This window comes from Pteropus alecto, unplaced genomic scaffold (genome assembly GCF_000325575.1).
Source record: "Pteropus alecto unplaced genomic scaffold, ASM32557v1 scaffold75, whole genome shotgun sequence".
Classification (NCBI taxonomy): Eukaryota; Metazoa; Chordata; class Mammalia; order Chiroptera; family Pteropodidae; genus Pteropus; species Pteropus alecto.
Genome location: NW_006440638.1, coordinates 30,321,686 through 30,334,613, shown reverse-complemented (window position 1 = coordinate 30,334,613; position 12,928 = coordinate 30,321,686). Strand labels below are relative to the sequence as shown.

At 36.7% G+C, this 12,928-nt stretch overlaps 1 protein-coding gene across 1 annotated transcript in view; it reads right to left on the bottom strand.

Annotated features, from left to right (window-relative positions):
- Nucleotides 1–12,928, bottom strand: part of SLC6A11 (solute carrier family 6 member 11) — a 121,810-nt gene that overhangs the window by 14,531 nt on the left and 94,351 nt on the right. The window contains exon 8 of the mRNA XM_006917622.1: nt 12,271–12,395. Within this exon, the coding sequence (XP_006917684.1) occupies nt 12,271–12,395 (125 nt within the window). The remainder of the gene's footprint in view (nt 1–12,270; nt 12,396–12,928) is intronic.

Below are 12,928 nucleotides of genomic sequence, written 5' to 3'. Positions count from 1 at the left end.
TCACACTTTTACCCATTGATTTTTAGCATCCATTGGTGAATCTTGCCTGCAACAATTCTGTGGTGTTTGCCTAATAGGTCTGTATTTTCATTTCTTCCAGATTTATTAATTAGAATTCTACTGTAAGAAAGAGCTATCCCTTCACACCCATTTATTTATTTACCTATTAAGTTTTTATTTATTTCAGTATGGACTCATGGTTTTATTCTGCGCACCATAATCCAATACTACCATTTATTTTGCTATTCTAATTGTTCCAGGTTTGGCCATTGGGAACTTCTTCAGATTGATTCCTGTGTCCTTTTGACATGCCTCCATCCTTTTTCTGAACATGTCATTTACTGGTACCCCAAATATTCTAGTTTCATCTTGTCCTGCCCCAGCACTCAACTGCTTATCCAAGGAGCTCTGGTTCTTTTTATTGGAGAATGGTACTCGGAAACCAAGATCTAGCCACTAAGTGTGCTCACTGCTACTGGAGTATCATTGCTCATAGACCCTGTCAGCACACAAAGTAGGAAATATGTATATGCATATTTACCCACACATACATTTCTATATCTATCTGTGTATATATATTAAAACCTTGAGCTTATACTGATACCTCCAATTTTAATATAGTTCATTTTAGCTTCTCCACTTTCCTTATTTGTAATTTCTTTCTCAGTGAAAAATCTGTATCTATATTGACTGGTTTGTTCAATCCTAACATACACAAACAATAATAATCGCTAACCCATACCTCTGTACTAATAATAACAAGAATACAGTAGTTATTGCTGTTCTTAGCCTTATAATATCCAGCCAAAATACTGTTTCCCTGAAATTTACTTTAGTTCTCTTCTCCCCCATTCCCTTAGGTGTGGTTACATTATTCATTTATAATATAGTCAAATTCATCTGTTACTGTTATACTCCCTTTGGGTTTCACTCACGAAAAATAACTATTTATTTTGGGTGGTATGTGAAACATTACCCTGGTTCTAAGAGTTAGACCTAAATAAAAATAAAATACAGATACACTCAGCGCTGTTGCTTCCTTCTCATACTTACTACCTCATTCCTAATTCCTCCCTTCTTTCTACCCCTTTTCCACTCACTCCCTGTGGCTAATCATTCTTTTTAGTTTCTAGTTTATCCTTTCTATATTTCTTTTGTACAAATGAACAGATATATTTTCTTATATCCTCCTTTTTTTTAATATGATGGGTAGGATACTATAGATACTTGCTTTTTAAATGTTTATACATATATACAGTTGTAATTTAAATAAATAATAGTCACAAAAATTAGTAAAAAGTTATTTATAATAGCCAAGACATGAAAATAATGTCAGTGTTCATCAACATGAATGAACAAAGAAGATGTGCTACATATGTGCAATGCAATATTATTTAGCCACAAGAAAGAAAGAAATCCTCTCATATGAAACAATCTGGATGGAGGGAAATTATGCTAGGTGTGATAAGCCAGACAGAGAAAGACACATTGAATAGTATTGTCACTTATAGGTGGAATCTAAAGAAAAAGTCAAACTCATAAAAACAGATAGTAGAAAAGTGGTTGCCAGAGGCTGGGGGGTGGGGGGAAATAGAGAATGGTTGGTAAAAGGGTATAAACTTTCAGCTATAAGATGAGCAAGGTCTGAAGATCTAATGTATAAAATGGTAACTATAGTTGATAACACTCTACCATATAATTAAAATTTGTTAAGAAAGTAAAACTTAAATGTTCTCACTCCTCCCCACCCCAATATGTGAAGTTTTGTACACTTTAAATACCTTACAACTTTATTTGTCAGTTATACCTCAATAAAGCTGAAAAATAACATAATACTCCTAAATTTCTAATTTCTTGATTTAAAAAAAAAACATGAATGGGTGTAATTTTGTCAAAGGCTTTTTCAACATCTATAGAGATAATTTTCTGACTTTTTCTGTTAGATCTATTAATATGCTATATGATATTAGTGGATTTCCTAGCATTAACCAACCTTGCATTATTCCTAGAAAAAATTTTATTTGGTCATGCAACATTACTTAATGTGATTTTGGATTCTGTTTGCTAATATTTTATTTAGTATTTTTATATCAATATGCATGAGTGACACTGGTCTGTAGTTTTCTTTCTTTGAATTGTCTTTATTTGGTTTAGATATTAATATTATACATGTTTCATGTGAAGAGTTAGGGAGTTTTTCTTCTTCCTCAAAGCTCTGAAATAATTTATAGAGCACCGGTATTATCTGGACCTTGAAAGTTTGGTAGAATTCCTTTGTGAAACCATCTGGGCCTGGTGTTTTTTGTGGAGTAGTTCTCAATAAATTTGTCTCTTTCTTTTATGGAAATTGGCCTGTTTAAACTTTCAGATCAAAAGGGGTCAATTTTGACAGTCTGTATTTCCCTAGGAAAATATTAATTTCACCTAGGTTTTCAAATTTATATGCATAGAGAATTGCAAAGTAGTCTCATGATTTGTAAAAACTGCTTCAGTGATTATTTCACATTTGGCAGTTCCTATTTTGTTATTTGCATGTTCTCCCATTTTTTTCTTGATTATCTGCTGATTTGTCTATTTTAATTTTTAAAAACTCAGGATTTTATTAATTAGATCTACTGTTTCTCTATTTTCTTCTTCATTAATTTCTGCTTTTATCTTTATTACTTCCTTCCTTGTGCTTTTTTTGGGGGTCACTCTGTTATTCTTGTGTATTTTTTTGAATGGTGGATTTAACATCATTTTTAAATTTTTTTAATTGATAATAAAAATGTTTTTAGTATGATTTTCTCTTAGTGTTAGTTTATTTCTATCTATGAGTCTTTGCATCTCCTACAGTTTTTGCTTCATACAGATTGCTGCTGTGTTATTTGTGCATACATTTTCATGTGTGCTATATCATCATTATGAATTGTGGCTTTTAACATCAAAACGTACCCTTTGTCATGCTTAATACTTTTGGGCTTGAATTCTACTTTGTCTGATATCAGCATTGCTATTGTTGTGTATCCACTGATTTTTAGTCTTTGAGAATCACTGTTTTAGGTGTCTCTTGTATTCAGCATATATGTAGGTTTTGTGAGCCAAACTGAAAACCTATTTAATAGATGAGTTATACCCATTTACATTTATTAATATGATTGGTCTTAACTCTGACAAAATATTTTATAGTTATGTGTATTTTTTATATTTGTTATGTTTCTCTGCATATTTTTAATTTTATTTGTAAATGATTTTTGGTGCTTAGGGAGGTTTATGTTTTTGTTCTAGTGGTTACCTTTATTCTTACACCTTTTGAAAATGCCCTTAGGCCCTTGTTTTCTTATTTAAGCCTCTACTATCTGGCTTTCCAGTCCCATCCCCCCACTCCCTCACCCACGCTCCCACGGTATCCTTTAACACCACCTACTACTTCTATAATGAGCTTTTTCTATTTTCCTCTTGCCTTCTCTTTCCACTTCTTAGCTGAATGATTTCTACTTTATAACAGTATATATACATCATTTATACAGTATTATAACAGCATTTCTCCATTAGTCTTTATTCCTCTTCCCCAACTTTGTTTTAGTCTTAGATGTACACGTATATTTTTTAGGTGCTATCAGTTCTTTATCTGAAGTCTTCCCAGTCATCGTGGGTTGGATGAAGCTCACCCCTAAGTAGAGTCTGTCCAAGAACTAATGAGTACAGAAGTCTCTAAGTTCCTTTTTTATGGTTAGACATTTATATAATTTATGAAATGATTCCCCCCATTACTTAGCGCCCATCTGGCACTACATACAACCATTACAATAATATTGACTATATTCCCTATGTTATACTTTAAATCCCTATGATTGTTTTGTAACTACTAATTTGTCCTTATTCATCCAAGAAGTCTCTAAGCTCTTGTATGCTGAAAATGGTTTCTCTAAAGCCTTCACATTTGAAGAAATGGCTGGATATTAAATCTTTGATTCACACTTCTTTTTGTGAATATTTAAAAAAAAAATGCTGCTCTATTGTTACCTTGCTTTGTATGTTGGTTTTGAAAAGTATGGTGGCAAATTAATTTTTTTGCCTCTAAAAGATATTTAATCTTTTTTGCCTGGAAGCCTTGAGGATTTTATTGTTATTTTTGAAAACTGATGTCTTTACTAGGATGTAAATGAAAGGAGTTGATCATTTTGGGTTAATTTTCCCTAGTATCCAAGGAATTCTTTCAATGTATAGATTCAGCTCCATTTCTATTTCTGAAAAATTTTCTTGGATTATAGTTATAAATATTTCTCTTCCATTGTTTTTTCTTCTGCAGGGATTCTGATAATATAAATATTATTTCTCCTTTGCAGGTCTTCCATTTCTTTTGGGGGGCTTAATTTTTACTTCTTTATGTCACTTTCATTCTCTTGGTTGTTTTCCTGCCTTTCATCAATGCGCCTTCTTGAGACTTGTCTCCACTGGACACCTTGTAATTTATTCTTAATTTCTAAGATAATTAGGTTTTTTTTCCCATTTTTTTCTCATTTCTTTTCTGAGTTCAATCAACTCTTTTCATTTCTTTCTCTTCTCCTCTCCTCTTTTGTTAGTTTCTGAATATCTGTTTCAAGGTGTTTTTTCACTTCCTCAGGTGCTTGTTTTGGTATGTTTAATTCTCTTTGGAGTGCTGATTTAGAGTTTTCTTCTACTTAATGGCTTTTTTTCAGAGGGGGAGCATGGTTATTCACTGATATATGGGAAATTTGTATTCCTGATTTTCTGCAGTAGCTCTGTATGGACTTGACTCTTCTCTTATTTTTCATGGGTATTTTATAACATTCCCAGCTTAATTGTGCTCTCTTCTGTCAGTATAGCAAAGTCCATGTACTTTAACAGCATTTTGTTTTGATGGTGGGGAGAAGGTGAGCTCCCCTTCTCACACCTTGATTTTATGGTTCTCCTTTATTTTGCAGGAATTTACATTTTATCTTCTTTTCTTGGTTTTACCTTCACCATCTAATTGTCAAAGGGTGTTTCTCCTTCCTTTTTGCCTTTTTTTTCTCTCCTAGAAGCTTTGTTCCTTAAAATTATGCCTATCCTTTTAAATGATCCCTGCCCCTTTAAATCATACATACTTTGAATCCCTTCTCTGTAGTTCCTGCTAAGGGATCTGTCTGGATCCTTTCCAGTATTTTCAGATTTAGAGTGAATTTAATCTTTCTAGAAATAGTTCCGAATCACTTTTAGGTCCCTTCATCAGCCTCTGTCTTCTGTTCCCCTACCCTCCCACAGTTTTTCTCAGTTTGTCTTTGTTCACCACCAAGCCTTGCAGAGTGGGTGGTCGAGGAAGAGACTGTGCACTAGGATTGGTGATTTTTCTTTTTGTTACAGTTATGCAGCTTTAACATTTTCTGTCTTCAAGTTATCAGGGGGCATGGTTTTGTGTAGAATATGCTTTTCCCTTCTTGTTTTTTTCTTGTTGTTTGGGGAAAATAGTTTGGGATATAAATAGCTATATAGCTGTCATTCATTGTCCTCAGATACTCAGAATTCTTGCCTCCTCTAATTTTTAAAAGAGTAAGATTGATTCATTCTTGAATGTTTGATAGAATCACCAGTGAAACCATCAGAGCTTGGAGTTTTCTTGATAAGAAAGTTTTTGATAATGAATTCAATTTCTTTAAAGTATATAGAGCTATTTAGTTTTTTTATTTCTTCTTGAGTCAGTTTAAACAAATTATATTTTTAAAAGAATTTGTCCATTTAATCTACATTTTCAAATATAATCGCTTGAAGTTGTTTATAACATTCTCATTCTCATTTTTGATATTTCTAAGATCGGTAGCCATTTCTTCTCTTTCATTCCTCATATTATTATTTTGTGTTTTCTCTTTTTTCTTGATTAATCTTCCTAGGTGGTTACAATTTTGTTATATTTTCTAGTGTTAAATTTTGGCTTTAAAAGTTTTCACTATTGTTTGTTTGTCTTATCTTTATTATTTCTTTGCTTCTATTACTTTGGATTTAGTCTGTATTTCTTTTTTCAGCTTCTTCAGAAAGAAACTTAAATCTTTTACTTTAAATCTTTTTATATAGGTATTTAAAGTTCTAAGTTTCCCTGTAAGCATTTTAACTGTATCCCACAAATTTTGATATGCTGTGTTTTTCATTACTGTTCAGTCTGAAACATTTCCTTCTTTGACACCTGGGATATTTAGAAGTGTGTTGCTTAATTTACATATACTTGGGATTTTCTAGATATCTTTCTGTTATGGATTTCTAATTTTATTCATTGGTTGTCAGAGAATATACCTTGTAAGAATTAAATCTTTTGAAATTGATTGAGATTTATTTTATGGTTCAGTTTATTCTATCTTGTGAATGTTTCATATGCATTTAAAAAGGATTGCACTCTGCAGTTGTTTTATAAATGTCAACAAAATCAGTTCAACTTGGTTGATAGTGTCCAGATCTATCTTTACTGATATTTTGTATATAGGCATACCTTGTTTTATTGTGCTTCGATTTATTACGCTTCACAGGTGTTGCCTTTTTTTAACCAACTGAAGGTATGACCCTTCACCTGCAAAAAGATTATGACTCACTTTATTATGATACTCACTTGATTGCAATACTTGCTTTGTTACAGTGGTCTGCAACTGAATCTACAATATTTCTGAGATATGCCTGTCCTTGCTTTATTGCGGATGTCTGGAACTGGCCCTGCCAATTTGCTCAGGTATGCCTGTAGTTGTCCTATCATGAGTGAAAGAGGGGTGTTAAAACTCCAACAATGATTGTGGGTTTGTCTGTTTTCTCTTTTAGTCTGTTAGCATTTGCTTCACATATTTTAAATCTCTGTCATTTGGTACAAACACTTGAAGGATTGTATCTCTTACTAATGAATTGCCCCTTTTATAAACATTATGAAGTGTCCCTTTTTACCTCTGGTAACACTCTTTGACTTGAAATCTACTCTGTTTAATACTAATATAGCCAGACCAATTTCCTTATACTTGTTGTCTGCATGGTATATCTATGTTTTTAAATGTGAAGTGTGTCTCTTTTAGACACCTTAGAGTTGAGTCTTGCTTTTTTACTCGGTCTGGTTATCTCTGCCTTTTAATTGGGGTATTTGGTCCATTTGCATTTACTGTAATTATTGATATGATTAGGTATAAGTCTACCATTTCCTATTTGTTTTCTTTTTGTCTCTTCTGGGTTTTTTGGGCTTTTTATGTTTCTTTACTCTGGGTTTTTTTTTTTTTTTTTGCCTTCTTTTGGGATAACTAGTATTTTAAAATAGTCATTTGTATTTCATCTATAAGCTTTGTAGCTCTACCTCTTTTTATTATTTTCTAAACAGTGGGGCCAGCGATATACATCTATAACTAATCAAGGTCTATCTAGAGTTAATAATGTGCCACTTTACACTGCCACCACACATCTGACACTTTCCACTTCTGATATTCATTCTGATATTTTCTGCCTTGAAACAGACTTCAGGACCTGATTATTTCAATAATTAAAAAATGCAAATAGACCAAATATTCCTATTAATAGACAGATGATCAGACTAAATAAAAATGCAAGACTGAGCTATAAGTTGTCTAAAATCTCAGCTCCAGGAGATAACACCCTGACTGGGAAGGGTATCAGAGAAACAGACCAAGGGACATGCGGGGAAGGGTAGCAAATCTTGGGTGCTGGACTCTTAGCAGGAGAAAATCTGAACCCTGCAAGAAGCGTATGCTGCCTTCCTGGCTGCCTCCAGGTGTGCTGCAACATGCCATTGAGTGTTCTGCCATCTAATTAGGTATTTTCCAAAAATCATTCCTCAGAAAGTGAGCTCTGGTTCTTCTGAGCAAGGTGAGGTGGCTACATATCACTTGCAACTTGCAATTTATCCAAATGGCAAGGGCTCCTAAGGAGGATCTTGGTCTGATCTATACCCCCATAGAGCAGGTTTACTTGCTGGGCACCAAGAGCAACACAAAAAGCTGAGGCAGAAGAGGCCAGAGCCAGGCTGTACTACCTATGGGCTAGGTGACCTTGGGTGAACCAGTTCGCACTCTAAGCTACAGAGCTGTCATGTGTAGCGGGCATGATAAGGCCCAGAACTGCAGTTTATGTGAAAGGTGCCCAGATAAAGCACCTTGCAGAGATGCTACGAGGATTTTGTGAGGTAGCATATGAAAAACGACCACCTTAGGGCCTGATGAGTGGGACAGAGTAAATCAATTATGGTACATCCATCCAGTGAAATACCAAACAGCCATTGAAATTCATGATGCCATCTCTGTTTCCGAGGCAGAAAGCTCATCATGCATTATTGTGAAAGGAAAAATGTAGCCTACAGAATATCAAGAATAATTTGTTCCCACTTCTATCTATACACATGTAGCTATATATGCATGGAAAATCCTGGCAGGAGAACCCCAAAGTGTTGTTAGATTTGAACTGGAGATTTTTTCCTTTGTCAATATTTCCACATTTTTTCTACAATAAACATGCTTTCAATTTGAAATTTTAAAAAGTCAAGAAAATGTATTTTCAATTGGCTCTTTTCATTTCTATCTATGTCTCCTCGGTCAGCTTCATCTATAAAATGTAAATACAGTTGACTCTTGAACAAAGCAAGGGTTAGGGGCACAGACACCCCCATGTAGTAAAAAATTTGTGTCACTTTTGAATCCCCCAAAACTTAGCTACAGTCATCCCTAAGTATTTAGGGTAGAGATTGTTCTCAGGACCCCTTGCAGATACCAAAATTTGTGGATGCTTGAGTCCCTTTTATAAAATGGCACAGAAAAATGGACACAGTTGGCATCCCACATCTGTGGATTCCCAATCATGGATCAAAAATACTGTTTTCACTAACATTGTTAAAATGTCCGTACCACCCAAAGCAATCTACAGACTCAATGCAATCCTTACCAAAATATCAATGGCATTTTTCACAAAACTAGTAACAAATAATCCTAAAATTTATATGGAACCACAAAAGACCCAAATAGCCAAAGCAATCTTGAGAGAGAAAACAAAGTTGGAAGTATCAAGCTACCTGATATATTACAAGGCTATAGTAATCAAAATAGCATGGTACTGGCATAAAAGCAGACATGTAAATCAATGGAACGGAATAGAGAACCCAGAAATAAACCCTGCCTATACAGTCAATTAATGTAAGACAAAGGAGGTAAAGACAGTCTCTTCAATAAATGATGTTGGGAAAACTGGACAGACACATGCAAAAGAATGACATTGGATCCCTCTCTTACATCATATACTAGAAAAAATTCAAAATGGATTAAAGACTTAAATGTAAGATCTGAAACCATAAAACTCCTAGGAGAAAACATGGAGAGTAAACTCTCTGACATCAGTCTTAGTAATATTTTTTTGGGATCTGTCTCCTCAGGCAAGGAAAATCACAGAAAATACAAACAAATGGGACTACATCAAACTAAAGAGTTTTTGCACAGAGAAGGAAATGGTCAACAAAATGAAAGGACGACTTACTGAATGGGAGAAGATATTCACCAGTGATATAAGCGGTTAATATCCAAAATATTAAGGAACTCATACAACGTAACACCAAAAAACAAATAATCCAATTAAAAAATGGACAGAGGACCTGAATATACATTTCTCCAAAGAGGATATACAGATGGCCTATAGACATACGAAAATATGCTCAACATCACTAGTCATCAGGAAAATGCAAATTAAAACCACAATGAGATATCACCTCACACCTGTCAGATGGCTATCAATAACTCAACAAACAGTGAGTGTTCGTGGGAATATGGAGAAAAGGGCACCCTCGTGCACTGTTGGCAAGATTGTAAATTGGTGCAGCCACTACGGGAAACAATATGGAGGTTCCTCGAAAAATTAAAAATAGAGCTACCATATAACCCAGCAATTCCACGTCTGGGTATTTAATCTAAGAAATCCAAATCACTAATTTGAAAAGATATATGCACCCCTATGTTCATTCCAGCATTATTTACAATAGCCAAGATATGGAAACAACCTAAGTGTCCATTGATAGATGACTAGATAAAGAAGATGTGGTGCATATATATATGTATACAATAAAAAATTACTCAGCCATAAAAAGAATGAAATCTTACGATCTATGCCAACGTGGATAGACCTAGAGGGTATTATGCTAAGTGAAATAAGCAGAAACAAACTCATAGATACAGAGGACAAATTGACTAGACAGAAGAAAGGTTACGTGATGGGTGAAAAAAGTGAAGGGATTAAGATGTACAAATTGCCAGTTATAAAAAGTCACAGGTATGTAAAGTACAGATAGGGAATATAGTCCACAATATTGTAATAACTATGTATAGTGTCAGATGGATAGACTTAATGGGGTGATCACTTTTTAAGTTATATAAATGTCTAATCACTATGTTGTACACTTTAAACTAATATAATATTGTATATCAATTGTAATTAAAAAATAGTTTTTGATCTGTGGTTGGCTGAATCTGTGGATGCAAAACCTGGAGATACAGAGAGCTGACTGTATATGTATTGAAAAAAATCCGCTTATAAGTGAACCCGCGCAGTTCAAATCCGTGATGTTCAACTGTAATGATACAGGGTCAATTGTAAGGATAAAAAGAGTAAGATAGTGCTGTAGATATCCTATCTAACTCAACACCTGAGGTGGGAATTAGGATGTTCATTTTATAGAGGAGGAAGTGGATTCTCAGAGACGGCAAAGCTCATGTAGAGAAAGTAATGTTCCTTCCCCAAGGGGCTACCTCATGGTTCAATGTGAGGACAGAGCATGGGTGTTTTATGAAGTGCCAGGTGCCCTGCCCGTAGTGGGCAGAGGATGTCATAGTCAGAGGATGAGCTCTGGAGCCAGATGGCCATGTTTAAAGCTCAGCTCTATCCCTTTGAGCTTGGGTAACCTTGGATAAGCAACCTCACCTCTCCGAGCCTCAGCTTCCTCTTTTGTAAAATGAGGATAGCAGAAGTGCCACCTCAAAGGGTTGAGCCAAGGGCCATATGAGACAGCTCTTGCCCAGAGCAGGCACTTGATGACTGACAACTTTGATTATATTAATATCCTCTGGCCTAGCTCGGACCCCTGATTTCGGCAGAGATTGTCTCTATCTCTGACATACAATGTCCAGAGGGAGGTGGACCCTAGTGGTAATGGAGCAAAGCTCAGCAATCAGCTTCTTGCTCTGATGTGAATACCCACCACCCTGCCCAGCTTGGTGGGTACGTGAGACAAAAACAGCCACACTCCAGACCAGGGTTCTCGAAGAGGCAGTGTGGCCTGAAGGGTGCTTGGGGTTGTCACAAAGAATGAGGGCATGACTGGCATTGAGTAGATGGAGACCAGAGAGGCTGAGCCCCCTAGGCCGCTCTGAACAAATGTCCTACCAGACATTCTTATAGGTGAAAAACCTATTTAGATTTATCTGAGATTAGAATCCAACTCTGCCATGAAAACACAAACTAATTTTGTACTTTTTAATATACATTTAATTTTTCCATAATTCAAATACCATGTAGATCAAGAGAAGAGTTATTCACCATTTTGCATAACCACTTCATCAATAATAACCCTGCCTACAGTGTGTTTGATATAAACACTCATCAAAATGTACTTAAGAATGTCACACTCATGGTGATTCTGCATCTAGAAAAGGGACAGGGAGACAGAGAGGCTCTTCGAGCAGTGGAAAGAGCATGTGCAAAGTCTCTGGGCTGGGAGTGAGTGAGCTATGTCTCAGAAGTGAAAGCAGACTACTGAGGGGCAGAGAGGGCATGGGGGAACGAGGCAGGTGGTGAGGCTGCAGGAGCTGGGCCATACAGGGTCTTGAGGCCATGCTGAGAGTTCAGCACTATGAGAAGCCTAGAAAGGTTTTCCATCAGAGGACATGTTCAGATTTGCATTTTTGAAAAAATCACTCTGCAGGGTAGCACATGGAATGGAGGGGTAAGTAACGGAGGCAGGGAAGCCAGTGAAAGGTTCCTGCAGGCATCCAGGTGAGTGGTTATGGTGGCCTGGGCTGTTGGGAAGACAGTGGAGCTGGGGAAAAACTGATGAAGTGGAGTGGCATCGAGGAGGCAGAATCTATACAACTTGGGGATGCCTTGGATTCAGCAGTGAGGAGGTGTCAAGGTTTCCTGCCCAGGTAATTCCCAGGATCCCAATTTGAGGATGGATGGTGGGGCCCCCTCCTGTGACCTGAACCAGGGGAAGAATGAGCTGAAGAGGAAGATAATATTTTCATTGTAAACATCACCCAAAGCATCACCACCTTTGGCACTTACCTGACTCTGCTACCTCAGCAATGGGTACCCCCTGCTCGTATGCCATGAAGCCCAGGACAGAGAAGATGGCGAAGCCGGCCACGAAGCTGGTGCCACTGTTCAGACAGCAGAGCATAATACAGTCCCTGTAGGGAAGCAGTGAGAGGGCTCAGGTCAGAGTGGGCGGAACAGGCACATTGCTGGAACATTCTGTCTGAGCACATGGCAGTCCTGTGGGGGCAGGCAGAGCAGTAAAAGTATGGACAGCACCATTATCCTGATGAAGCTTTGTAGTTCAGAAAGGTTAGATGGCTGGTGTATGATCATACAGCTTCTGCTGAACTTCTAGAAAATAAGGTTGGTCACAGGGCAGAGGCACAGAGAGGGAGTGGGCAGGGAGAGAGGCTTGCAAGTGGGAAAATGCACGAGCGAGAAAACACTTGGAGACAAATCAGTGCTCCTTCAGATCCCTGGCAGGAGAAAATCCCAGGGAAAGTGAGAGAAGATTGATTTCCCGGGAGCTCAAACAAGGAAAGCAAGAGAGGCCCCTGAGAAACGGCTGCTTCTCAGCCAGAGAAGCACTGATGAGCTTCACACTGGAAGCTCTTTGCAGCCTCAGGAGGAGACATCTGTCCTGGCCAAGTTCTTTATGGGAGCAGCACCCCATTGACCTCACTGC